Source organism: Physeter macrocephalus, chromosome 11, assembly GCF_002837175.3.
Source record: "Physeter macrocephalus isolate SW-GA chromosome 11, ASM283717v5, whole genome shotgun sequence".
NCBI lineage: Eukaryota > Metazoa > Chordata > Mammalia > Artiodactyla > Physeteridae > Physeter > Physeter macrocephalus.
In genome coordinates this window covers 5,918,645-5,944,254 of record NC_041224.1, presented here as the reverse complement: position 1 = coordinate 5,944,254, position 25,610 = coordinate 5,918,645, and the positions used below count along the sequence as shown (strand labels likewise).

General features: G+C 38.5%; 1 protein-coding gene across 5 annotated transcripts in view; it reads right to left on the bottom strand.

Annotated features, from left to right (window-relative positions):
* Window positions 1-25,610, bottom strand: part of WAC (WW domain containing adaptor with coiled-coil) — an 86,474-nt gene that overhangs the window by 13,639 nt on the left and 47,225 nt on the right. For 4 of the 5 annotated variants that reach the window (XM_028495772.2, XM_028495771.2, XM_024116418.3 and 1 more), the window contains 4 exons: window positions 21,779-21,885; window positions 15,438-15,553; window positions 14,736-14,848; window positions 10,483-10,791 (listed from right to left, as the gene is read on the bottom strand). In XM_028495772.2, coding sequence (XP_028351573.1) covers window positions 10,483-10,791; window positions 14,736-14,848; window positions 15,438-15,553; window positions 21,779-21,885 — 645 coding nt within the window. The remainder of the gene's footprint in view (window positions 1-10,482; window positions 10,792-14,735; window positions 14,849-15,437; window positions 15,554-21,778; window positions 21,886-25,610) is intronic. The other variant, XM_024116420.3, reaches the window with a different exon arrangement.

Here is a 25,610-nt window from a genome sequence, read left to right as displayed (position 1 = left end):
GGAGCCTGTGCTCCGCAACGGGAGAGGCCACAACGAGAGGCCCGCGTACCGCAAAAAAAAACAAACAAAAAACACACACACAAAGGATGCTCAATTTCATTGATAATCAGGAAAATGAAAATTAAAAAGCAACAGAATATTCTTTTTATGTTCATCAGACTGACAAAAATGTCCAAAGTGTAACAATACTGAATGTTCTCAAGTAGTAATGGAAACACCTAACATCTCAGGTGGAGAATAAACTCACATAACCACACTGGAAAACAACTTGACATTATCTAGAAAAATTGGAGCTACATGCACTTCACGACCCAGTAATTCCCCTTAGACACCCTTAGAGAAACTCTAATGTACATAAATTTGGAGAAATATTCAATAATTCTCATAAGTGTTATGCTTTTTTTATTTTAGCACAAAACTAGAAACAAAACACATGTCCACCAACAGGAAAAAGAACATAAACTGGTATTTTTATACCATGAAATTTTACTAATACAGTCACCGTAATAGAGGAAAGAATTAGAAACCGAGGTCCAATGGGTAACGACATTAAGACTAGATTATTCAAGATATTCATACATAGTCTCTTACAATCTTGGCTGAAAGGCTCTTGAATTTCCCATATATACCCATTTCTTGCAGATTTTCAAGCTCATATATACATTATATAACTGAATTAAGACTGCTACTATGATGTATAAAAGTTTCAGGAACACTACATTTGAATATTACACTGCTACCTAATAAGTATAAATCTTCACTCCCAATTCTAGGAACTAAACATTCATTAATCATCATGGCCCCAAAGAAGCCATGATGAAGGGAATTACTACTGAATAGCAAGTTTACTGCCAAAAAAAAAAAACCACCTCCTCTACGGCCTTTTTACACTACTGTAACGGTCAAAAGACCTAGGGACAATAGCTGCTTTCAGTAGATTTCACGGATGTGTTGATCTCATATGATCCACTCAGAAGGTCTAAGACATATTCATTTTTGTAAGGCAGATATTTTCATTTTAAAAGGCACACATTTTAAAGGAGGGTCTCTAAGTGTAGCAGATTGCCTACTGTGTTCAGCTTTGCTGTTTTGGAATCATAAACAAGTATAAAGAAACTTGAAGGAAATAAGATCTTCCTTGTGAAAAGTTGATTACTTCCTTGTGTCAGTTATCACATTTTATGAGGCAATTATAGACTATAGCAGCAGTTCTCTCCAGATCATATACCTTAAGGTTCAGCTTAAGGAATAAACAGTTTAGGGGCATCTTAATGATGTTTAGAATGAAACAGTTCTCTGTTTTTACTTCCTGCATGAACAATTAAATTAGTACTTATATCCCTCTGAAATGACCCTTTTGTTACGTTTACTATGGTTTTCCTCTGCCTTTAATGATAGGAGTTGGAGAAGGTGTAAGTTGTTTCCAAATTTGTTTCAATGCTGCTAAATCTATCCACAGATTTGAAAAATTAACACAGGCTTGAAAATTCTTCAGTGTTGCCATTCAATCCAGGAAAAGGAAAACACTACAAAACAGAAGATACATATCACCACAAAGAAATAAAGTAACAACGTAAATACATATGTGTATCCTGAGGAGGGATTTTGCAGGCAGTTCTGTGAGAGATTATTAACGAACAGTATGGAAACCAGTTACTACTGCTCAATACTTACCGGAACCTTGAGCAAGCAACATCTCTGAAGGCCAGAATTTCTCTTTTTAAAAGGTCTGACTTGGAGTAGGACTTATCAAAGTTTAAAAACAAAAAACAGATACCAGGGCTCCACCCCAGTTCTAACGAATGGGGCGGGGGTGAGGTGTCCGAGCATATGGTGAACTTCCAAGAGTTCTATGGGTGACTCTGGCACACCTTGTTGGTTATGAAAAAATAAAGAACTTCCCAGATTCCTTTTAACTTTAAAAAACAAAAGGAAACAAAACCAAAACAAAATTTTTAAAAATATAGCACGAACACAGAGAACTAGTGGAGAAAGGGCAAGATCAAAGACAGCAAAGCTAAACTGCTTTTCCAGGTAGGTCTTCAGCATGCTATTTTCACACTAGTTATTTATTTTTAAAAACAGCTCCACTCACCCCCTTCTTCCTAAAGGACACACCCATACAAATGCCTTCTGGAAGTATGTTACATCTTAAAACATTTTTAATACGACTTGCCTCCATCTACAAGTATAATTGAGAAAAATGACTGAGTGTGATAAAAATATAAAATGCTACCCTGAAAGGCAGTCTTGGTTTCATCATTAAAATATAAACGAAAGCTATTGGTTGGGTGCCACTCCTCTGTGTTCAGAGCGCCCTACCACAGACATTACCCAGCATCTCCTATTATATAGCTTATTATCTCTCTCCCTTCTATCAGAAAATGAACTCCTTCAGGAAAAGAATTTTGCTGTATTTATCTCCGTAGCTCTGGTGCAAAATGGGATCTGGAACCAAGATGGCATCAGCATGTACTTCTTGACTGGATGCCTGATTCGGCAAGAAAGGTTCAGGTGCCTGTGTCTGTGCTGTTTTTTTTTTTTTTTTTTTTTTTTTTTTTTGGTGGTATGCGGGCGTCCCTCTGTTGTGGCGTCTCCCGTTTCTTTTTTTTTTTTTTTTTTTTTTTTTGTGGTATGCGGGCCTCCCTCTGTTGTGGCCTCTCCCGTTGCGGAGCACAGGCTCCGGACGCGCAGGCTCAGCGGCCATGGCTCACGGGCCCAGCCGCTCCGCGGCATGTGGGATCCTCCCAGACCGGGGCGCGAACCCGGTTCCCCTGCATTGGCAGGCGGACGCGCAACCACTGTGCCACCAGGGAAGCCCTCTGTGCTGTTTTTTCTTAAGCTTTAGGTTCAAAACTTATAATGGGGAGGAAAAGCCTAAGGTCTCCAAAAATAATTCATTAAGCAGGCAATGAACAGCTCACTTTATGCTATTTTTTCATAAAGCTAAATAATACTACATAGTCTTAAAGACAAATTTAACTTATTTAGATTTATTTTAATAATCATAAAATCCTCAACCCCCTTCTTTTTTTAAACTCTCAAAGGCAAAAAGCAACTATTCAGAACAAATACACAGTCATTAAGTGTGCTTTTTCTACAGATATTTAATTTTAATTAACATTTCTATTTGTCTTTTTAATCCAGAATCTGTTACAATGTTAACTAACATACTTCATGTTTAAACAGTTTTGTATCAAACTAAAATGAAAAATCTGGATCTTTGAAAATAAAGACAAATAATGAATTTAAGTAAGAAAATTAATGTAGTGTTTTACATTACAAAGCCATTTCAAAGGCTCTTCTGGCTTTTTAACATCAGCCTCTAGTCTCATTCTTTAAATGCAAACTTTTCCAAGCATTAAAGAAACCTAGGTTGCTTTAAGCCTATTTTTTCAGCTTTTGGCAAAACAACGGTATCCAATTTTAGCTCTAGCACGTTTATTTTTTTATTTTGTGTGTGCGTGTGTGTGTGTGCGTGCGTGCCTATGATTTTTTTAAGGATATGTGGCGATGTCGTCCTACGGTATTTTAAACTTAAAATGAGCTTTAAGGTCACTTTCCTACCTGATGTTTTTCTATCATTTGTAGATCTCTAACCAATTCTTATGGTAAGCCATGAAATAAGTATGTTACTCTTTGATTTTAATTTAAATTGTGTATATTAGCTTTGATAAAACCTTTTTCTCTCCCTTTATGCTTGTAATTATGAATTATTCATTTACACTTCCAATTTCTACCAGTAGGGGGAGTAACCTACCAAAGACTAGACTTCACAGAGAAATGTACTATAACCTAACTTTTTAAGGCTTAAGGTAATAACCACTCACCTCTTCTAATTACAGGCACCCTTTCAAAATACCCAAGACAACACAGACCAAAGTCAAAATTTTCTGACCTACATTTTTCTTGTATGCCAAATAACTCCTCCTCAATCTGCAATAAGATCTAACGAGATACTGCACGAAAAGGGTAAAAGGTACTGACTGCATTTCTAAACATTAATTTCCCACAATGTTCTGACAACTGCCGTCATAATACTAAACAGGATATGGGAACAAAGCTCAAACTACTGATGCAACAAGGGCAGCCTGCTTGTTCCATTGTGTAGTAATGGTGTTACAACATGGAGGAATCATAAGGGAAAACAAAGTATACAAGTGTAGTAGAAAAAACCATAAAATAACTAGGTGACAACACCGGGTATATAGTCTGTGACTTCCATTTTAATTTATTTTTTACTCTAATTCATAATTTTAAATGTGTCTGTCCCTGAACTTTTCTATGCACTTAAAATGTACATAAAAATAAGTATGGCATTGATTGATGTTTTGTAACAATTATGTTTTTGCAACTTGCTCTTTTATTCAACTGAGAAAATCTTTATGCTAATACATACAAAGGACAAGCCTATTTTAAAACTTTTAACAGATTTTACTTAAGTGACCTCCATAATAACCATCTTATACAGTCCTACCAGTTTTGTTTCCCTATATTCAACTGTTGTCACCAACTTTAAGAGTGAAAAATCTCATTTTAATTTCCAATATTGTATTGGTAATCTTTCTCTTGAATTCTTTTATGCTGGTAAAATATACAACATACAAGTTACCATTTTAACCATTTCTGGGTTTACAATTCATTAGCATTAAGTACATTCACACTGTCATGCAACCATCACCACAATTCACCTCCAGAACTTTTTCATCTTTCCAAACAGAAACTTTCTACCCAATTAAACTATAGCTCCCCATCTCACAAGACCAAAGTAAGCACTATTCTAGTTTGTCTATGAATTTGCCCATTCGAGGTACCCCATAAGTGGAATCACACAATATTTGTCCTTTTGTGTCATTTAGCATAAGGTTTTCACAGTTCATCCATACACACACACACACACACATATATCACATTTTGTTTATCCTTTATCTGCTGGTGGACACTAGGGTTGTTTCCACCATTTGGCTATTGTGAATAGTGCTACGGCAAACAATGGTGTATAAATACTCGTTTGATTCCTTGGTTTTCAATTCTTTTGATTACATACTTAGGCATGGAATCACTGGATCCTATGGTAATTTTATGTTTCACTTTTTGAGGAACTGCCAAAATGTATTCCACAGCAGCTGTGTTATTTTACATTCCAACCAGCAATACACAAGGGTTTCAATCTCTATGGCCTCAAAAACACTTGTTGTCTTCTATTGTTTTTTTAAATATATATACAGTAGTCATCCTAATGGGTGTGAAGTGATATTTCACTGTGGTTTGATTTTCATTCCCTGTTGACCAATGATGCTAAATACCTTTTTATGTGCTTACTGGCCATTAGACTATGTTCTTTGGAAAAATATCGCATCAACTCCGTTGCCCATTTTTGGACTGAGCTGTTTCATTTTATTGTTGAGTTCCAGGACTTTGTATTCATATATTCTGGCTATTAATCCCTTATCAGAAATAACTTATAAATATTTCCTCTCATTCCATGGGTTATCTTTTCACTCTAGAGTGTCCTTTGATGCACAAAAGTTTTAAATTTTGATGAGGTCCAATATATCTATTTTTTTCTTCTGTTGCCAGTGCTTTTGGTGTCATATCCAAGAAATCACTACCAAATCCTGTGTCATAAAGATTTTCCCTTGCTTTCTTACAGTTTCATAGTTTTTAGCTCCTAAGTTAAGGTCCTTGTTCCATTTTGAGCTAATTTTTCTAACTGTTCTAAAGCAAGACTGGCAATTTAAAATTCCTCTTCTGTAGCTGCCTGTTCATATACTTTGCTCATTTTTCTTTTGGATTTTTTTTTATACTGGTTTGATGAATTCTTAATGTATCCTTAATGTACTGTTATTCATATTTCTTGCAAATATATTCTCCCAATTTTGTATTTTTTTTCCAACCTTTTTAAATTGTATCTCTGTCACAGAGACGTTTTAAATGTCTTACGTAGCCAAATTTACTAACTTTTTAAGGCAAATGTGTTTTGGGCTCTCATTTGAAAGGTCTTCCTTGCCCCTCAAGTTATAAACAGTATTTTCTAACATTCTTTCATCACAGGTATTGCCCCTTGCCCCACTGCTCAAAATGCCATCTTTATTATGTAATGTTAATTTTAGTGAAACTTACTAAATCAGACTAACATCACACACACCCCCACCCTGCCGCCGGTTAACGTCCTCAGTTATTCAACAAATACTTAAGTACTTCTACGGCCAATTGGTCTAATTTTACATGAACATTTAGTAATCCTAAAAGTAGTTTGAAAAGTAGTTTAAAGCAAAGCAAGGAAGGGCTAAATGTGTCCCACTTACAGCCAGCTATGACCTCCTATGTGGGCTATAAAAGATGACTGCTGTTAACACACTGGGAAAAGTCTTCAGGTTCATTTTAACTTCACCCGGTCTACAAATATCACCAAAACACGAAAAGGAAGTTCATTTCAAGTGACTAACTCACATCTCACACTAAAGAATGACTAACCCCGCCCCCCCATTAGATTAAGACTACAGAACAGTATGTGACTCTGTGACTCTTTAGAGAGGCTAATTTTCTGAGCGCTGCCTTGAGGTCACTGAATAGGTCTGCTTCTGTGGCTGCTCTGTTTACTTTTCAAACTTACCTCTGTTAATAAACCATAACTCTAAATTATTAAATACGAAACTTAAAAGTCATTAAACTCTTCTGACCCTGGCACTTATTTGGCTAAATCAAAAAACAAGGACCCACATTTCCTGCCTATTTTGTCATTTCACAAATCTGGAAAAGAGGCTGGGGTCAGGACCAGTTTAGAACGGTCAATGGGTTGCCAGCCTATAAAATTCTGTTTTAGACTTTTTTTTTTAAGCACATCAGAGTTTCCCTGTACTTTGTTATATGGCTGTCCAATAAAGGAGTCTTGCCAAGAGATGTTCAAATGTTACCATAAGAAACAGATATAAATCTAAAAGGAGGTACCTGACGCCCTTGTTTCACCCTACCTAACACTAGGATTATTCTCTGCAGAACCAAAGAGCTTCACAGCTCCTGCACACTTCTGTCCCTCAAGCAAGCACAGACTGATTATCTAAGATTCTTTTTATCGAAGGACACACTGGCATTAAACAGATCTAAATCTATTTCTTTAATTAGACGCACAACACATATAACACTCTTCTTTTTCTTCAAATACATTTTTTAAACCATGACCAATGTAGGTGCTTCCCCAACTCTCAACACATGCATTACCATTCTTTCAGTTATTTATCCATATACCACAAATACTGACTGCCTATTACCTGTCAAGTACTAAGGATACAGCCGTGGTTGGGACAAAGTTCCTGCTCTGCTGTTATTAGAGCATTCTGCTGCTGTCATCCTTAAATACAGTTTAGCTATACTATTAGCACTTAAGACCAAGAGACCTATCTTATTTGAACCATCAACCTCTTAATATAAATTATTAGTTAAGGAAAATCCAAACAAGGAAATCACTATGTTGATGAGAACAGTCAATAGGAAGCGTAACTTAAATAACATGGATGTCTCCACTGAGGAAAAAAATATACCGCAAATTAATGGACCTTTCACAAACTTAGACTAACTGGAAAACAATGTGAAAGGATCCAAATTGTTATACAATTTATTTAAGGAAATAATATTGTCTTCAATTCACATGCAAGGGGAAATACTTGGTAAGACTGTACTATTTTCCCTATACACCTAGGCAATTCCAAGGTAATCAAGTTTCTTCCTGTAAGTTTAAAATTACTATGTTATAAAATTTTCATATAAAGTTTGTGATCAGCAAACACACTTTGTAGAATTTAAACATGAATCACCTAAGATTTGTGAGGAGTTTTGAATTACTGGAGTCCAAACTAATACAGATTGGTGATGTCTTTCATTACGTACAGTTTTATGGAAAGAACATGGATTTTGGAGAAGCAGCCTCTTAACACCATATGTTTAAACTTCAGCAATGTGCAGGCTCTTCATATCTAAGACAATTCTTCCCCTCACAATGTTGTTTTAAAGAATAACCTAAAATATGTACAAAACATTTAGCACCAAACCTGGTACACAGTTAATCTTTAATTACGTTAAGTTTGTCAGGAATGGTGCTTGAAGCTTCGAGGGAGAGGTTAGGGAGTGAAAAAAGTACAAAATGCAATAAATCATAATGCCTGACCCTACACAGGATAGTCTAATTGAAGGAACTAAAATTATAAAGTGGTAAGTGCAGTAACAGACAAAAAAACAAAGTGTTTGAGAGGTTAACTGACACTGAGACCCCAAGGACATCAACGCTGGCCCTTAAAGAAAGAGTACTGAGTTCAACAGAATGGAAATGGAGGAAAGAATATGTCCTTTTTAGCAAACGATCAAAACATGAAAGAGCATAACATGATCTAAAAAACTCTGTACAAGTTTGCAGCAAATGAATTATACAGGGAATGTTTAAGAGTGAAATACTGGAGATCAAGCTAGTAAGACAGGCTGCAACCAGACTGTCAAGGACTTGCTATCATCTTACTGAGAAGTATGGACTTTTCCTTTGGATAAAACCATTAGAAAATTTTAAGCAAGGAAATAACACAATCCAATCTAAATTTTATAATGATGTCACTCTAAGTGGATAGACTGGGTAGAAGGAAGCACAGCAGTTATCAGAAGGTTATTGCAAGAGCAATGACCTGAGTCTCAATAATGGCAGTGGCAATAACAAGAGAGAGAAACGATACACACCAATAAGACACAGGAGGAAGAATCCAAGATTTGCTGATGGATGGATGGGCAAGGATGTTGAAGAACATGGAATGGCTGGGAGGATAGTGTTGTCACTGAGAACCTAAAAACTGTGGGAAAAGGGAGGAATTTGGGACACACTATATTCTGGGGAGATGTTAACAAATACCAACTGCTTGGAGAAGGAAGCAGACGTGTGTGAGTTAGAAGTAAAGATCTGGGAGTCACTTATGTAGACAAGGTAGTCATGAGAATTGCTACCCAGCAAAAGAGGACATGTTGGGCAAGAAAAAAGAACAAAACACAGTAAAGACTGAACTCTATTGATATTTAAGGAGCAAGAAGAGAAGAGGGCAGGGAAGCTGAAGCACAGCAGCATCCCAGAAGTCAGGGAAGAAACACATTCCAAAAAGGAGGTAAGAGCTAACAACAGGTAAAATGAGATAAAGACCAAAGATCTTTCTGAAGGCCAAAGGTTGTTTTTTCAAACTGAGAAGTGTTTTTTTAATAAATTGTTTCTGTAACCAAAATAAAACCGGCAAAACTGAAAAACCAAAACATCCTTTAGAAAGTATTACTACACTAACAATTAATGCATTAATTCAGATTTTCTCTCTCAGGAATTCTCTTTTGTAAATTTAATTCTGCATCAGGGCAAATATGACTTATACATATGAATTTTGGTACGAGCCATCTCTGGGGAATCTGACAACATTTGGAATAACCTGTTTATGTATGATGCACTATATGATGAAAGTATGTTTAGTAAGGTGTAATGACTGCTACAGGGGAAATTCAAACAACATACATAAAAGGAGAGCAAACTAGAAGCGAAAGAAACCCAATTACTTAACTCCTTTGTCAACAAATCAAATCAATGTGAAATAATGAGTCAGACAACAGAGTAAAAGCTTAAAGACTCATTAGGTCCACAGAGCATCTCCTAAACCCAAAGGACATAAAAATTCCTCAACGTTTACTGATGTTAATCTGCTAATTCATCTGCTAAGGGTCTACCCAAGGTGATTTATTTACTTAATGCTTTTCAAATTTCCTTAGTTCCTTAAAACTGGGTTAAGTCTGGGACTGTGGCTGGTCTACCAAATAGGCTTATCCCATCACCCTGCTTCTTCCATTATGCATCGCCCCCCAAGTGGTGGTTGCCACGGTTTTTCTGAACCTTCTATGGTTACTAGCACCGAGTTGGATAAACACAATTTGGGTTGCAAAGTTCAACTTCTACTCTTCAGACTTAACTCATAATTCAGACATTAAGACTCCTTATCTTACGGCCCACAACTCAGTTTTCTAATTCACAAACTGAAACCAATTGTTGCATGTATGCGGAAATGACAAGTCTTTAAATGTCTCTATTCATATTAAATTTTAATAGAAAATTGAGACAATTTCTAGACTATATCATGAAGACAATTATCACAAAAACAAAAAATTACTTTATACAAGTATGATGGGACAGTCACTTAGCTGTGAAAAGTTATTTTATCCATTACTAACTGTTATAAATTAAGCACTTGACTTCAAAGTGTCAAAGGCAAAAAACAGTTCTGAGGTTTCATAATTAAAAAGAAAAAAGCTAAAAATGGCTAACTCTACATCTAAATCTATGCAGTAACATTCTAGAAGACTTTTTAAAAGAATTCATAATTAAGCGTCTTATTTAAGCTAACGGAAATAATGTAATATAATCAGAAACTCAAGAAACTATAGTTCAACGTGCAGCATCTAGTAATAATGGCATACCTTTTCTCTCTGTTTTCTGTGCAGGGACAGAAGATGTGGGTGTAGGCAGTTTTGATAAAGTAGATGCTCCATTAGCATCAAAGGATTTCTTTGGCTGGTGATCAGACTGTAGCGTAAATGGACTAGAAGGAACAGTGCTTGGGGTAGCAGTTGGATGAACCACGGGTTTGATGGGGTGCTGTACTGGCGTAGAACTACTGTGAGTCTCTGCTCTTGGCAGTCTGTAGTCTCTGTCATTGTGTCTGCTTGTCTGAGACAGAATATTCTGTGGGAGCAAACTACTGGCATCACTGGAATGCTTGTCTTCCACTTTAGTTCAGAGTTCGGAAAAAGAGATGTTGGAAATGACGGAAGGGGAAGAAAAAAGATTACGTTAGAATCCTGCCTTTAACATCAGCTAGTTTAGCAACATACTTGTATTGAACATCTTTTTATAAAACTGCAAGCCCAGTTAGCGTCTGCAGTTTTACCACTAGCATATAAATATTCAAATACTGGAAGAGGAATTTTAGCTCAACTATAAGTACTTAATCTATACTGAGATTTCAAGTGGGCTACTAGTTTTGGGGGATTCTTTAGAACCACACCATAGTTCAAACAAAACATTTTTTAAAAGATCAATATATGGAGAGGTGTAACATTTTACTCAAATAAAAAAATTTATTTTAAAAACAGAAAAGGTAAACGGTCCATTCTTTTAAAATATGGATCTTGGTTCTAATAATTGACTGAATTTTCCACAGTGGTTCAACTACAAAGGAATACTACTTTGTTGTTAGCCTGATTTTTCTGAATACTGAAGTGGCTAATTAGTGGGCTCTAAAGTAGCTGGTACTAGGGCTTAAATGACCTCATTTTGGGATGGCTGAATTGTATAAAGAACTCTGCATTCAATAAGTAAATCAATTCATATTTTTAATGATGCTAACAAATACCAGTTAGTTATAAAATCAAGTTATAGATAATGCTATCTGACAACAGGAGCCCTACATCTGCAGCAAAGTCAGAAAAATACACTTGGTATTATCAGTCATGTTAAAAACAGATCCTCTTCCAATTTAAAGCCACAAAAATATTTTAAACTCAAAAGTACTTCTGCTTCCGCAAAAAGAGTACAAAAGAAGGAAAATTTCAACAATCACGGTAACAACATTTGTATTTGTCAAAAACTCTCCAGCCTAAATTACAATAGTCTCATCAGTAACTGAAGGATTAAAGCAACTTCCAAGGAGAAAAACACCTTAAGACTCAAGCACATGATATGTAATGACATGACCAAAGGATGCCCTTCCTGTTGAATACTGCGTCGTTTTTCCAGTTCACGGTTCCTCCAAGTCTAGAGAGCACGCAAGCACAAAGAAGCAAGGAGGCTTAAACCGCAAAGCGGTTTTCAAGCTGTCAACGCACAGCTGCAGCAGAGACACCACCGCAGAGCACTACAGCACGCGAGGGCGCTATGGCACCCACAGCTTTCTCCTGCTCACGGCTCGAGACGCGACGCCGTTCAGCAGACTCCATCCGCACAGCCCCACGACAAGAACACTCAGCAAACATCTGCAGGCACTTCTGGGTGCCACCACTGGGCGAGGAGAGGTGTGCTACTGGGGCTGGCACGGAGAGGCCAGGTGTAATGCTCTACATCCTACAACACAGGACGGAATCCACACGCATTCCCTGACCCCAAGCGCCATCCGTGCCCCTGCTGAAGAAGCCAAGTTAAAGTTTCTCTAACCACAGAGCAATCAGTCTGTGAGGCACCGATTAAAGGTAATAAAAATAATGAACAATACAACTACACCAGTACAATTACAGCAGCAGTAATACCAAATTTAAAATTTCACCCCTACAACTTCACTGTCAAACTGTGGATATTATTTGCTACATTGCCAAAACTGCCGAAACACAAAAATGCTCTTTAAGAATCTTTTTTCCTACCTTTACCTCTTTACGTATGAAATGTTCCCAACCCTCCCTGTCCCCTCCACACGCACAACTCTTTAGCCGGCTGTTCAGGACAACAGAGCTTTAGGCCCTACCCTACATGAACACCAACGTACCAGACATATGGGAGACTGTGCCAGCGTTTTTTTGGAGAGACAAAGTTAAGCACCTCAGTGCCTAGTGACCATTATTACTATCATGCCAAGTACAGTCAGTTGACCAATTTAAAAAAAAGAAGCAGCAATACAGCTGCAGCCCTTTCTCAAACAACACTTAAAACTCAAGAAGTGTGATAAAGGAGCACATTTCAGCACAAAGACCCACCGACTCCTCATCCGCACTTCTAGGAATTTAGCTAAGGAAGTAACCAGGGAAGCGGGCAGAAGTAGGAACAGCAGCACGGCTCACTGCAGGAGGAAAAGCTGAAAACCAGGCGGGCACCCACGGAGAGAGGGTTATTTACAAATGGGGGCATGTCCAAACCGGAACACCATGCAGTTAACATACGTTGAACTACAAAATGGCAAAAGGAAACAAATCCTTGGAAAACATTTTTTTCTTAATTTTTTTTGGCCGCGCTGCGCGGCACGTGGGATCTTAGTTCCTCAACCAGGGATCGAACCCGCACTCCGTGCAGCAGAAGCACAAGAGTTTTAACCACTGGATCACCTGGGAAGTTCCATATCCTTGAAACATTACTGAACAAAGAAAAAGGTTAAGAACAGTAACATACAATCTTATTTTTGGTGTAGAATACATGCATATGTAGTTTTTATATACTTTCACATGCAGCTAGAAAAAAGTGTATGTCTCCAAGTGTTCCTGAGTCATGAGATTAAAATACTTTCCCTCTCTCTACTTTTAATAACAAACATGCCTAACTTCTGAAATCATAAAGAAGAAATAAAAAACTGATTTCCCTTTTGAAAGAAAAAGATGCACACAGATAATTTGAAACCACAACTCTGATTTTATTTCCTTAAAGATTTTTATTAAGCAGCCAAAAGTAGTATTTTCACTTCCATCAACTTTTCTATCAGACCTCTAATTACCCCAAGAGAGGACGAGTGACTAGGTTATTCTGCAAAGAACAAACATACTAGGCTCTGATCTTTTCTTCTCTGGGAACCATCAGCCACTACGTGGAGAGGCCTGGCCCAATAACTAAAAAACGTTATTTTTACACTCATCTAGCCACTCTTCCTGGATACCCACAATTTGCTCAGGAGGACCACAAGCTGGGCACTATATTTTTTTTAACCTGGAAAGGAAAACCTCTCATTTTTAGTTATTCGCCAAAAAGTCAAAGTTACTTAAGTTATTAAGTGAAATGGGATTACAACCCAAGTCTTCTGTCTCAAAATACAATACTCTTAAATTTCCTAACTTCAGTGCTTTAAACCACTGTTATTTTCTAAGAATTAAGTACAATTTCACTAATATAAAAAGTTAAATGTTCCAGGGAACATACTTTAAACTTTCAGCCCTACAGAACTATATTATTTGTTTCATCTTAAGTAATTTCTCCCATCAAAAATTCAATATCCTCCACTGGGACCAGACATAACCCTACTTTTTTGTTTTGAGTTACAGAAGGAGAATTCGAACGCTTAAGTCTAAGAATTCCCAAAACACATCTAAAAATTCTCAAAACTTCAAAATGTGATGAAGAGCCTAAGAAATCTATGTGGCATTTAAATTTTATTCTGGGCAAGACAAACCATTGGGAATAGAATATATTTAGTAAAATCTTCAAATTCAAATTTTATTTGAACTTAAAAATAAATGTATGTTACCCATATTGTCCAACTCGGACAAAATCTGACCTCAAAAGAACCTGAAGGTGCCCACAGTATGGAGACGGCACACAGATCTACGATCATGGTGAAACCCATTTCCAAATACAAGGATGAACAAGCTTCTCGCTGATAACACAGACGAAGACAGGCACTTCACGTCACTCTCTGTGTGCCGCTATCGTTCAGTTACTAGACTGAAACCCAGAGGGTTTCTCAGTGACCAGTGTAAACGGGGATGGGGGTCTCCTGTCAATCCACAGCATGAAATCTTACTTCTCCACCAACTCAACGGCATTAGAGCCATCACGGGTAGTGATGGACACCTCCACGTGCACCGTTTCAAGAACAAAAGGATGCACGTTACGAGGACAGACCCAACAAAGAAAACCCTTTATGTTTCTATTTCTTTTAGTTTACCTATATAAACGGCTATGCACATAAATCTGTAAAGTTAACAAACCACAGGAATGAATCAAACATTATATTGGTTCAAAGAAAGAAATTAATACTTACTTCCACTGGCAAACCCACTAGTGGCTGTTGCTTGCATCACCTCTCTTCTGTAATCCCTATCTTTTGGGAAGCTATTAACTGCCATCTTGTTTGCTTCTTTTTGTCTCTGTTCTCTAAAAATAAAAGATACACCCATAAAAATTACAAGAGATACAATGAATCTACATTTAACACTTCTGGTCAAATGCTCAACAAAACTGTATATGGAACATAAAAGAACATGGCAGTAATATCAACTGGTGTGGGACATGGGATATAGCAAACAACATTAATGTTTCTCACTGATGGCAACATTATACCAATTATTTACATGCCATTAACCCTACAACCAAAACCCTGTAATGATAATTCTACATGTATGAAGGAAACATATTATTGTCCTACAAGAATGATAAAGTTTTCTAATACAAATTATAGGGAAGATGTATGATAGATTACAGATTAATATACATTTTTAAATTACATAAATACACTGACTGTTCACAAGGCCCTTGTGGACAGCTGCTCATCTGTCCTAGTTTTTTGGTTTTGCTTTTTAAGGTAAAGAGAAATTATGGAAAACACAGACAATGGGCCAACCACTGCAATTAAGGAGTGATGAGCATCACACTAAGAAACCTAAACTTAGAATGTTTAGCATCCTGAGATGTTAGCTGGTAGAATCAAGAATGAGAAATACTGTTTAATTAAATGAGCAAATACCTTTCAAGCCACTCTTTTGGTTTTTCCCACTGTGAAACTTCTGTTCGACAATTGTAGTAGTATTTTTTCCCAGAGGAGCTAATATGCTCAGACCAGTCATCGGCAGAATCATAAGGCTTAAAAACACATTTTAGAAAATTAGAAAACATTAATAAAAATTTAATCACTTGGTATGAAATATCAAGAATGCCAATGGTTTTCAAGGCATACATATGGAAAAAGACTTGAGATAAAAGTCCCCTGATCTAAGATGTCTAAGACGTAATTATCTGCATATATATCTTAGGAGACCCTAGTCTATGAAAACCTTCAAGAGTAACAATGGAAAACTCTATAAAATATCAAATTAAACAGATTAGCAGGTTTACTAGGCACAGGAAGAATGACACGAAACTAACATCATAGTGACCTTAGAAAAGCATTACAAAGCCCCCCATTACCAGTTTTAATTGCTGAAATCTAGTCACATGGAGAAGCCACTCTCAACTGACTGATCTGATGGCATGAGAGCACATAAGTTCTAAACACTCTAAGGCACAGTAATCACAAATAGTGTGACAGAGAACAGCCTGCCTGTATTTACTGTTACTTAGTGGGGAAAAAAAGCACACACAAAAAAACTTTAATGTAAACACAAAGCTAATTAAAAGTTATGGATTTGTTTCAACTTCAAAATCCATGAGATGGGTCAAGTATTAACTAAACCTTGTCTCACACAGTATATAGGGTTGGCAGTGTTGCTCATTTTCCCATAACTAAAACTGGTCTGGGGCTTCCCTGGTGGTGCAGTGGTTGAGAGTCCGCCTGCCGATGCAGGGGACGCGGGTTCGTGCCCCGGTCCGGGAGGATCCCACGTGCCGCGGAGCGGCTGGGCCCGTGAGCCATGGCCGCTGAGCCTGCGCGTCCGGAGCCTGTGCTCCGCAACGGGAGAGGCCACAACAGTGAGAGGCCCGCGTACCACAAAAAAACAAAACAAAACAAAACAAAACTGGTCTGTCTTCCGAAAGTTCTCAGATACAGTCTCTTGCTAGTAATTTCACAGGCACTGTAAAATTGTAATGAAGTTAGAAATATCTGAAAGGCCCAGTTCTCATGGAACTAACCTCAACAAAAGTAATGTTTTAAGTGCCTGCACCAGCTCCAGGAAATCTGGTAGAACCCCAAGTACACTTGTACATGAATTTAACTGTTTTCAAAGGAGCTTTGAGGCTAAAATGAAATACGGTTATACTCTGGCAGTCCATCCTTCTTCTGGGCTCACCACAGTGCAAAGGAACACAATTTTAAAGCTTAAGGAAAGGGACTCTTATGTACTGCCTACCCAGCTTTCTTTAATCTACCATGTAGGAACAAGCTGAAAGAACTTACAAGTTGTCCACAAGTCACAAAAGTAATCAGTGGCAGAAGAAAGGATCAAAACTCAGGTTTCTGGACATCTATTATTTCCACTAAGTCAATACCAATTTTGGAAATGTCATAAGAATTTTGAGGACAGTTGAAGAAACGATGCAGATTATGCTCTCAGGCTGGTGTCTCAAAATCATGAAGCTGCTGGAAATCAGCCCTGTGCTTCCAAACCTCTACAGATCAGTGGAGAGTTAAGTCTCAAGCCCTCTAGCTTCCAGGAGGCTTTGCCAGGCTGCAGGAAACCCAATCACAGAAGGCCAAATTCAAAAGGTTCTTTTCCACCACTTACCACTCCCAAGACCTAAATTAGTATGCCAACTAAGCCTCTCTATGGATGTATTGGGAAGATTTGGTTTGCTGGGCAAGTGGCCACGTGGGGTTACTAGTTTGGTCTGGAGAGGCAGGGGAACAGAGGCCACCAGAGTGGAGCAGAGGGTCTAAGCCCGTGCCCCTCTCAGCGGTGCCTGTGCCATCTGTGGCCTGTCTGGAGAGAAGAGGAGCCCGCAGCAGAGCACACGCTGACACACTGTTTCCCGAGCCAAAGGCCCGCTTTCAGGACACACGCTGCCACCGCTCAACTAGGCAGTGTTTGATGGCAGTTCATTTTCCACTCTGGCACAACCTCCAGGACAGTTCAAAGTTCACAGACCAGAACCTTGAAGAGCATGGGTTCACCAAACCCTAGGTTAGTACTAGTTAATGTCTTACTTAACAGAATGTGCTCCAGGTATAGCACTGCAATCACATACTAGTAACTTAAGCTCATCTTCTCCACCCTACTTCTATCCTCAAAAAAAGGTTAAGGAAAAAATCTTTAAGTAACAGGGTAATGTTTTTAAATGCTGATATGCAACAGCAGGTGTTAAATTCCCCCCCACCCCGTTGTATTTTTTTCAGCCTTACTAAGGTATAACTGACAAATAAAATTGTAAGACATTTAAAGCGCACACAGTAACGATTCGACACCCACATTCACTGGGAAAGCGTTTGCTCATCTAGTTAATTATCACGTCTGTCTCATCACCTCACTCACAGGCACTTCTTTTGGTGAGAACACTGACGCTCTACTCTCTTAGCAAATTTCCATTACACAATACAGTGTCACCAACTATAGTCATGTTATATATTAGATTCTCAAGTTCCTTGATTAAAAAAAGGTATCTGAAATTACGAATTAAACAAAAGTTTTGCAAACATTTCAAGTTTTCTAAATCAGGCTTGCTATAGTTGCCAAGTGCTGCCCAGGAACCCTTGAGGGACCCCGAGATCATTCACAAAATCACAACTATTTTCATAATAATACTAAGATAATTTTGTCTTTTTCCTCCTCATTCTATCACAAGAACACAGGGGAGTGTTCTCAGAGGCTTTATGGGAGATCTGATATCACAAAAGACTGAAGGTAGAACAACTATGAAATTCTATGTATCTTCTCCCTACTCAGGCATTTAAAGAGATGCTCAATGTCTATTTTTCAAAAAAATAGAAAGTTATTTTTCAAAAAAATATATTACATGTGTTGACATGTAATAGCTTTACAATTTTTAAATTATCTTTCAAATTTATCACAGTTTTAATTTTTAATGTGGTTGCTCACGATGGAGTCCACATAAACAAAAGCTCTCAATTTTCATGAATATAGAGGCCCTGAGACTCCAAAGCATGGAATGGCTGCTCTATAAGAACAGCACTGAATAGTTACTGTAGCACCCGTCTACTCTTTCAGCTCAAAATGTCTTTTAGAACTTATATCAATGATGCTTTTCTCTTCTTAAATAAAAAAGCATCTCCCTATTTACTCTCTCCAAAATACAGAGTTCCACCACTTCTTCTCAAAGTTAAACTATGGAAAATAAAGTGTTAATCTCGGAAGTTAATTATGCACTGTTAATAAAGAATAGTTCATTAAATAACACCAAAGATGGCACTCACTGTAACAGAATTTCATGGAGTCCTAAGAGTTCTATGGTTAAGTAGAATATCTTCAGTCAAGACTGGTTACAGAGAGTAGATCTGAAGAAGAGCCTCCAACTTAAAACCTCCAGAAGATATTTAATTGATAACAGAAGATATTTAATTCACAACAAGGGGAGCTGGAGTATAAATGCAAAGTAACCTAGGACTGAATTTAAAGCACCTCCAGCAAATCAAAATTGGTAAACGATACATAAGGGAAGATTCCAATGATAATGCCTTTAAATGGAAATAAATTTCTCTTCCTAAATAAACATATTTTCTGAATAAAGAGATCTCTTAAAAAAATCAGGAATATGCACAACATAATCTAAGGCAGCCTACGTGACGTCTGTAAATCCCACCATGATTTATGTTAGGAAGGAGGAGGCGTTCAACAGGCTACATATTTAAATTCAACGAGGCCTACATGAGAATATCTTCATACTAAAAAAACAAGGTAATTGCAACTTAACTTCCAACAGTTAACTTGATAAGTATAAATCATCCATACAACCACATATCTGTGTGCATAACTCCAAATAATACTGCTACTGATTTTCAAAGACAGTTTTAAAACTTAGAAAGCACAAAATAAAAACCCACTTAAAAAAAAAAAGCTATTCCGTATTTTAACCTGGGTTAAAATAATGTGTTGACCTGGGTTACCTGATAGTCTTCTGTTCATCTCTTCTTTCATTATGAAAGTATTAATGAAAGGTGACTTTGTTTTACTTTACTACTCAAAAACCTTCCACTGGAAGTGATTTTAGGACAAAGTCAGTTTACAAGTAACCTTCAGAAATGTTCAAAACCCAGGCTCTCAGGTAACATTAAATTTATAGTTTGTAAAAATGTCATTCCCCCGGGTACATTATGGTGAAAAAGACCACTACTTGAGGTTAATTATACACCTAGAGCTGAAATCTACAGAAAGGGGAACCCTGATTCTGAAAACACATGACATTTAATCCGTCTTCAGTTTCCACTCACACAGTGCAGTCCCCTGACACCCTTTAGAATTTGGATCTTTCAAACTTATCTGATGCCCATTATTTATTCTTTCTGATTTCATTATGTCAATCCATTTCTTGAAAATCAAAATAATCAGCAACTGTTTTCCCTGAATAAGAAATTTTTTCCACCAAAACAATGTCCACATGGCCTGCCTCTGTCCTAATAGCAAATACCAAATCTAAATTGTCAGTAATAAAGGGAACATTAGGTTAGTGCTAGCCTGTTAATTTAATGGGGCCATTTTTCACAAAAATAGAGATACTCATTGCAAAATCCTGAGTATATGTCTTAACTGAAAGTCATTCAGCACAAGTAGTGTGATGATAACACCTGTGAAGGTTCATCAAGCTGTTGTCTCAGTCTCGATACCACCCTTTTTCTATTCTGTGATGCTAAGGCTGAGATAACGCCAATTACATTCTGTTTAGCCAGCTGGCTTCCTCTTAGATTCTGCCAGTACCAGGCATTAGAGGAGGGCTGAAAGGAAGGATGAAGAAGCCTTGCAGTGCAGTGGGTTCCAGTTTGCAGCTCTCAGCCCAGAATCAGAACCAGCTTCATCGTACCTCGCAGAGGTACCATCACCAACTGTGCAAGGCTCCTCCTCTGAGCAACTGGGTTCTGATAACCCCAACCTCTTCCTTTTGCTCCCAGTCATCAGGGGTAATCACTGTATGTTCCTTTTCCTTTCCTGTATTTGAAATTCTCTATGCTAAAATAACCGGTATGAGTCCGGCTTTCCTAATTGGACCCTAATATTTAAAACTACTCTAAAATTTTTATGAAAATCACTGATGTCTCAATTTTCTATGGAAATGTACTATCTACACTGATTCAACAAGAGACAAATAATAATAAACCCCAAGGGTTTTCAATACCGATTAAGGTATGATGATCACCTGAATAACCAAGGCAATGTCTGCTGGATTCAACCTACATTTCTATAGCCTTCTAGTTGTTCTTCCTTCCTATAATGTATTTTCCATGTTTTTTAAATTGCAAATATGGTACTTCACTGATTATATCCTTTAGTAGCTCTCCACTGCCTTTACATATAGTTCATATTCCCTGGAAAGGCAGAGAATGCTTTATAATCCGGCCCCATTTCTCTCTGTAACCTGAGCCCCTGCCATTCTTCCACACCATCGAAACCCGTGTTCTGCAAACATGTGGTGTTATTTCATACTTCTATGTCTCTGTAGGTGCTGTTCCTTTCCATGCTACACAAATTCCAACCTCTTCCACTGCGTGGGTTACAGTCAGTCTGTTGGCCAGCACACCTTCCTCATCCAGGCTGCAGGCCCCCTCTTGAGGGCTCCCCAGCAACATTAACATGCATCATTTTAATGGTTTACTTTTCAGTCTCCACCGTAGGTCCAAAAGTTCCTTTAAGATGGGTTACATTTTCTTAGTTCTATACATCAACAACCTAGCTTATGCCTGGGAAACTGAAACCTTATTTTTGAATGAATGTATTAAAACTTTTGTTTGAAGCTTGACTCTAAAAAGTTCAACCTGAGTAATAGTTACATCATTAACAATTACTTCATTTTTAGAAATACCTACAATTCCTCACTGGGTTTCATGCCTTTCAGGAGAGGGACCTCTATGTCACTAGTGTCTTGTAGAGTATGTAATACAAGTAGACACTCAATAAATTTATAGAATTTTTTTAACAGAAGTTTATAGATTATGAAAAGAAGAAGCTCAAGTTAAGCCACAAGTTTCACAATCTAAAGTTCTTTGTATCTCAAATATCACAATGGTAAATTGTGCTCCACAGAGAAATGCAAACAGTATTATTTCTTGGTGAAACAATACCAAGATGACATACTTGGACCATGCTCAGTTTGAATAATAAGGCCAGCTCATTAGTTCAAGTGTGTTAAGATCAGCTTTGATTTAAAAAAAAATATTTTTTGCAATATATTCCAAAAACACAAAATTGGGCATGCGTATATACTTACTGCATCTGAAGTTTTGCTTGGATTATTGCTTGGATTAGAAGAATGTGAATTTGAACTATGAAGAGCACTGTGGTTGTGTGAATTTTCTTGGGGAGAGTAACTGGTCCCTTAAAAAAATAAAAAGCAAAGTGAATTATAAGTCATATCTGATGTTTACAATGGTTTCTATCATACTACAGATCATTGTATATCACTAACTCATCAGTGCAAAATCTCATTTTTATCATTTCTAGCAACTTGTAGCTTTTTATAAAAGTTCTAATAAAGACACAATGTACACAGAGAAAAAGGCAAAAAAAAATTCAACTGACAGAGAACCAGAAGTCACAATTATCCAGTACGTTTTTGCAATTATTTTTCAACTTCTTAATCAGTTTCCACACTTGCTCTTTTAAGTTTTGCCAAATTTCAACTAAAACAGCATGAAGTTTTCAAAAAGTTAAGTTTCAGGGAAGGTGCCTGCTTTCAGGATGATGAAGATGGCATCATATCTCCTCACAACAGGACTAACTCTTCCTATAAACTGCTTAAAAGTAAATTCTTGAGTTTTATGAATAATCTACACATCTCAGACCATCAGGGATGACAGTTTCTATTGTCTTAAGAAAAACCAAGATATAAATATCCAAACTTGATTAATGATACAAAAAGGTCCACTACAAAAGTCTAATTGTTAGTACTCCAATTTCATTCCATGTATTTATTTTTCAGCATCGAGGTAACATAATTCAACTCCCCACCCCCAAAAATGAGCTGGCAAGTGGTATGGAGGCTACAAGACAACGAACAAAAACTGGAAGTGGGGCTTCCCTGGTGGCGCAGTGGTTGAGAGTCCGCTTGCCAATGCAGGGGACACGGGTTCATGCCCCGGTCCGGGAAGATCCCACGTGCCGCGGAGCGGCTGGGCCCGTGAGCCATGGCCACTGGGCCTGTGCGTCCGGATCCTGTGCTCCGCAACGGGAGAGGCCGCAGCGGTGAGAGGCCCTCATACCGCAAAAACAAAAACAAAAACAAAACAAAACACACTGGAAGTGGGAAGAGCAATTTAGATGGTCCAGTGGTCCTGGAAATTAATTAGCAGTCAGAACCAGAGCTGTTATGAGAAGAAATGAATAAGAATTAACCATTTCAATCAACAGGAACAACTACACGCCTACCTCTGTTTTACCGGGCTTTGCTTTATTGCGCTCCAGTTACTGGGTTTCTTACAAATCGAAGGTCTGCGGCAACCTTACATCTATCGGCGCCATTTTTCCAACAGCACTGGCTCACCCTGCGTCTCTGTGTTGCAGTTTGGTAATTCTCACGGTATTTCAAACTTGTTCGTGTGACTCTATTTGTTATAGCGATCCGTGGTGAGTGACCTTTGAGTTGCTACTGTAACTGTTCTGCAGCACCACCAACCACCTCCACGAGACAGCAGACCTCACTGATAAAGGCTGTGTGTCCTGACTGCCCCCGCCGGCCCTGCCTCAGGCCACGCTCTTCCCTGAGACACAGCAATGCTGAAATGAGGCCAGTTAACAACCCTGCAATGGCCTCTCAGTGCTCAGTGACACGAAGAGCCACACGTCTCTCACTGTGAGTGAAAAGCCAGACATGGTGAAGCTCAGTGAGGAAGGCAGGTCGAAAGCCAAGACGGGAAGCAAGCTGGGCCTCTTGCACCAAACAGTTAGCCACGCTGTGAATGCGAGGGAAAAGTTCTTGAAGGAGAATTAAAAGTGCTGCTCCAGTGAACACACGGAAGAAAGAGCAACAGCCTTAACTGCTGATGTGGAGAAAATTTTAGTGAGCTGGACCGAAGATCAAACCAGCCACAACATTCCCCTAAGCCAAAGCCTAGTCCAGAGCAAGGACCCAACTCTCTTCAATTCTATGAAGGCTGAGAGAGGTGAAGAAGCTGCAGAGAAAAGAGTGAAGCTAGCAGAGGTTGGCTCATGAGGCTGAAGGAAAGAAACGGTCTCCATAACATCAAAGTGCAAGGTGAAGCCACAAGTGCTGATGTAGAAGCTGCAGCAAGACACCCAGTAGCTAAGATCATCCATGAAGGTATCTACACTCAACAGATTTCCAATGTAGACTGAAAGAGCCTTCTGTTACTTTCACAGAGAGAAGTCAATGGCTGGCATCAAAGCTTCAAAGGACAGGCTGACTCTCTCAGGGGCTAAGGTAGCTAGCTGGTGACTTGAAGTTGAAGCCAAAGCCCATTTACCATCTGAAAATCCCACGGCCCTTAAGAACTCTAAGCTAAATCTACTCTGCCTGTGCTCTGTAAATGGAACAGCAAAGCCTGGATGACGGCACATCAGTTTTAAACATGGTTTACTGAGTATGTTCAGCCCACTGCTGAGACCTACCGCTCAGAAGAAAAGATGCCTTTTAAGATTACAGCTCACTGACAAGGCACCTGGTCACCCAAGAGCTCGGATGGAGACGGACAAGGGTTGTGTTGCTTCCATCCCTGTTAACACAACATCCATTCTGCAGCCCATGGATCAAGGCTCATTTCAACTTCCTGTTCTTTACTGAGAAATATGTTTCATAAGGCTATAGTTGCCACAGACAGTGAGTCTTCTGACTGATCTAGGTAAAGTGAATTGAAAACCCTCTGGAAAGGATTCACCATTGTAGATGCCACTAGGAACATTCATGATTCACGGGAAGAGGTCAAAATATCAACATTCACAGAGTTTGGAAGAAGCTGATTCCAACCCTCACGGATGACTTCGAGGGGTCCAAGACTGCGGTGGAGGAAGGAACCACAGACGTGGTGGAAACAGCAGAAGTAGAAGTGCAGCTGAAGGTGGGACTGAAGTGCTGCCATCTCGTGATGAGACCTGAATGGATGAGGAGCTGCTTCTCATGGATGAGCAAAGAGGGTGGTTTCTTGAGAGGGAATCTACTCCTGGTGAAGATTATTTGAAATGACAACAAAGGATTTAGAATATTCAGTAGGCTTAGTTGATAAAGCAGCAGCAGGGTTTGAGATCATGGATTCCAATTTTCAGAAACAGGGATTTTTAGTTTTTTTTTTTAACATCTTTATTGGAGTATAACTGCTTTACAATGGTGTGTTAGTTTCTGCTGTGTAACAAAGTGAATCAGTTATACATACACATATGTTCCCATATCTCCTCCCTCTTGGGTCTCCCTCCCACCCTCCCTATCCCACCCCTCTGGGTGGTCACAAAGCACTGAGCTGATCTCCCTGTGCTATGCGGCTGCTTCCCACTAGCTATCTATTCCACGTTTGGTAGTGTATATATGTCCATGCCACTCTCTCACTTTGTCACAGCTTATCCTTACCCTCCCCATATCCTCAAGTCCATTCTCTACATTTTCATCTTTATTCCTGTCCTGCCCCTAGGTTCGTTAGAAGCCCCCCCCTTTTTTTTTTAAGATTCCATATATATGTGTTAGCATACGGTATTTGTTTTTCTCTTTGACTTATTTCACTCTGTAGGACAGACTCTAGGTCCATCCACCTCACTACAAATAACTCAATTTCGTTTCTTTTTATGGCTGAGTAATATTCCATTGTATATATAGAGCTGATCTCCCTGTGCTATGCGGCTGCTTCCCACTAGCTATCTATTCCACGTTTGGTAGTGTATATATGTCCATGCCACTCTCTCACTTTGTCACAGCTTATCCTTACCCTCCCCATATCCTCAAGTCCATTCTCTACATCTTCATCTTTATTCCTGTCCTGCCCCTAGGTTCGTTAGAAGCCCCCCCTTTTTTTTTTTAAGATTCCATATATATGTGTTAGCATACGGTATTTGTCTCTTTCTGGCTTACTTCACTCTATATGACAGACTCTAGGTCCATC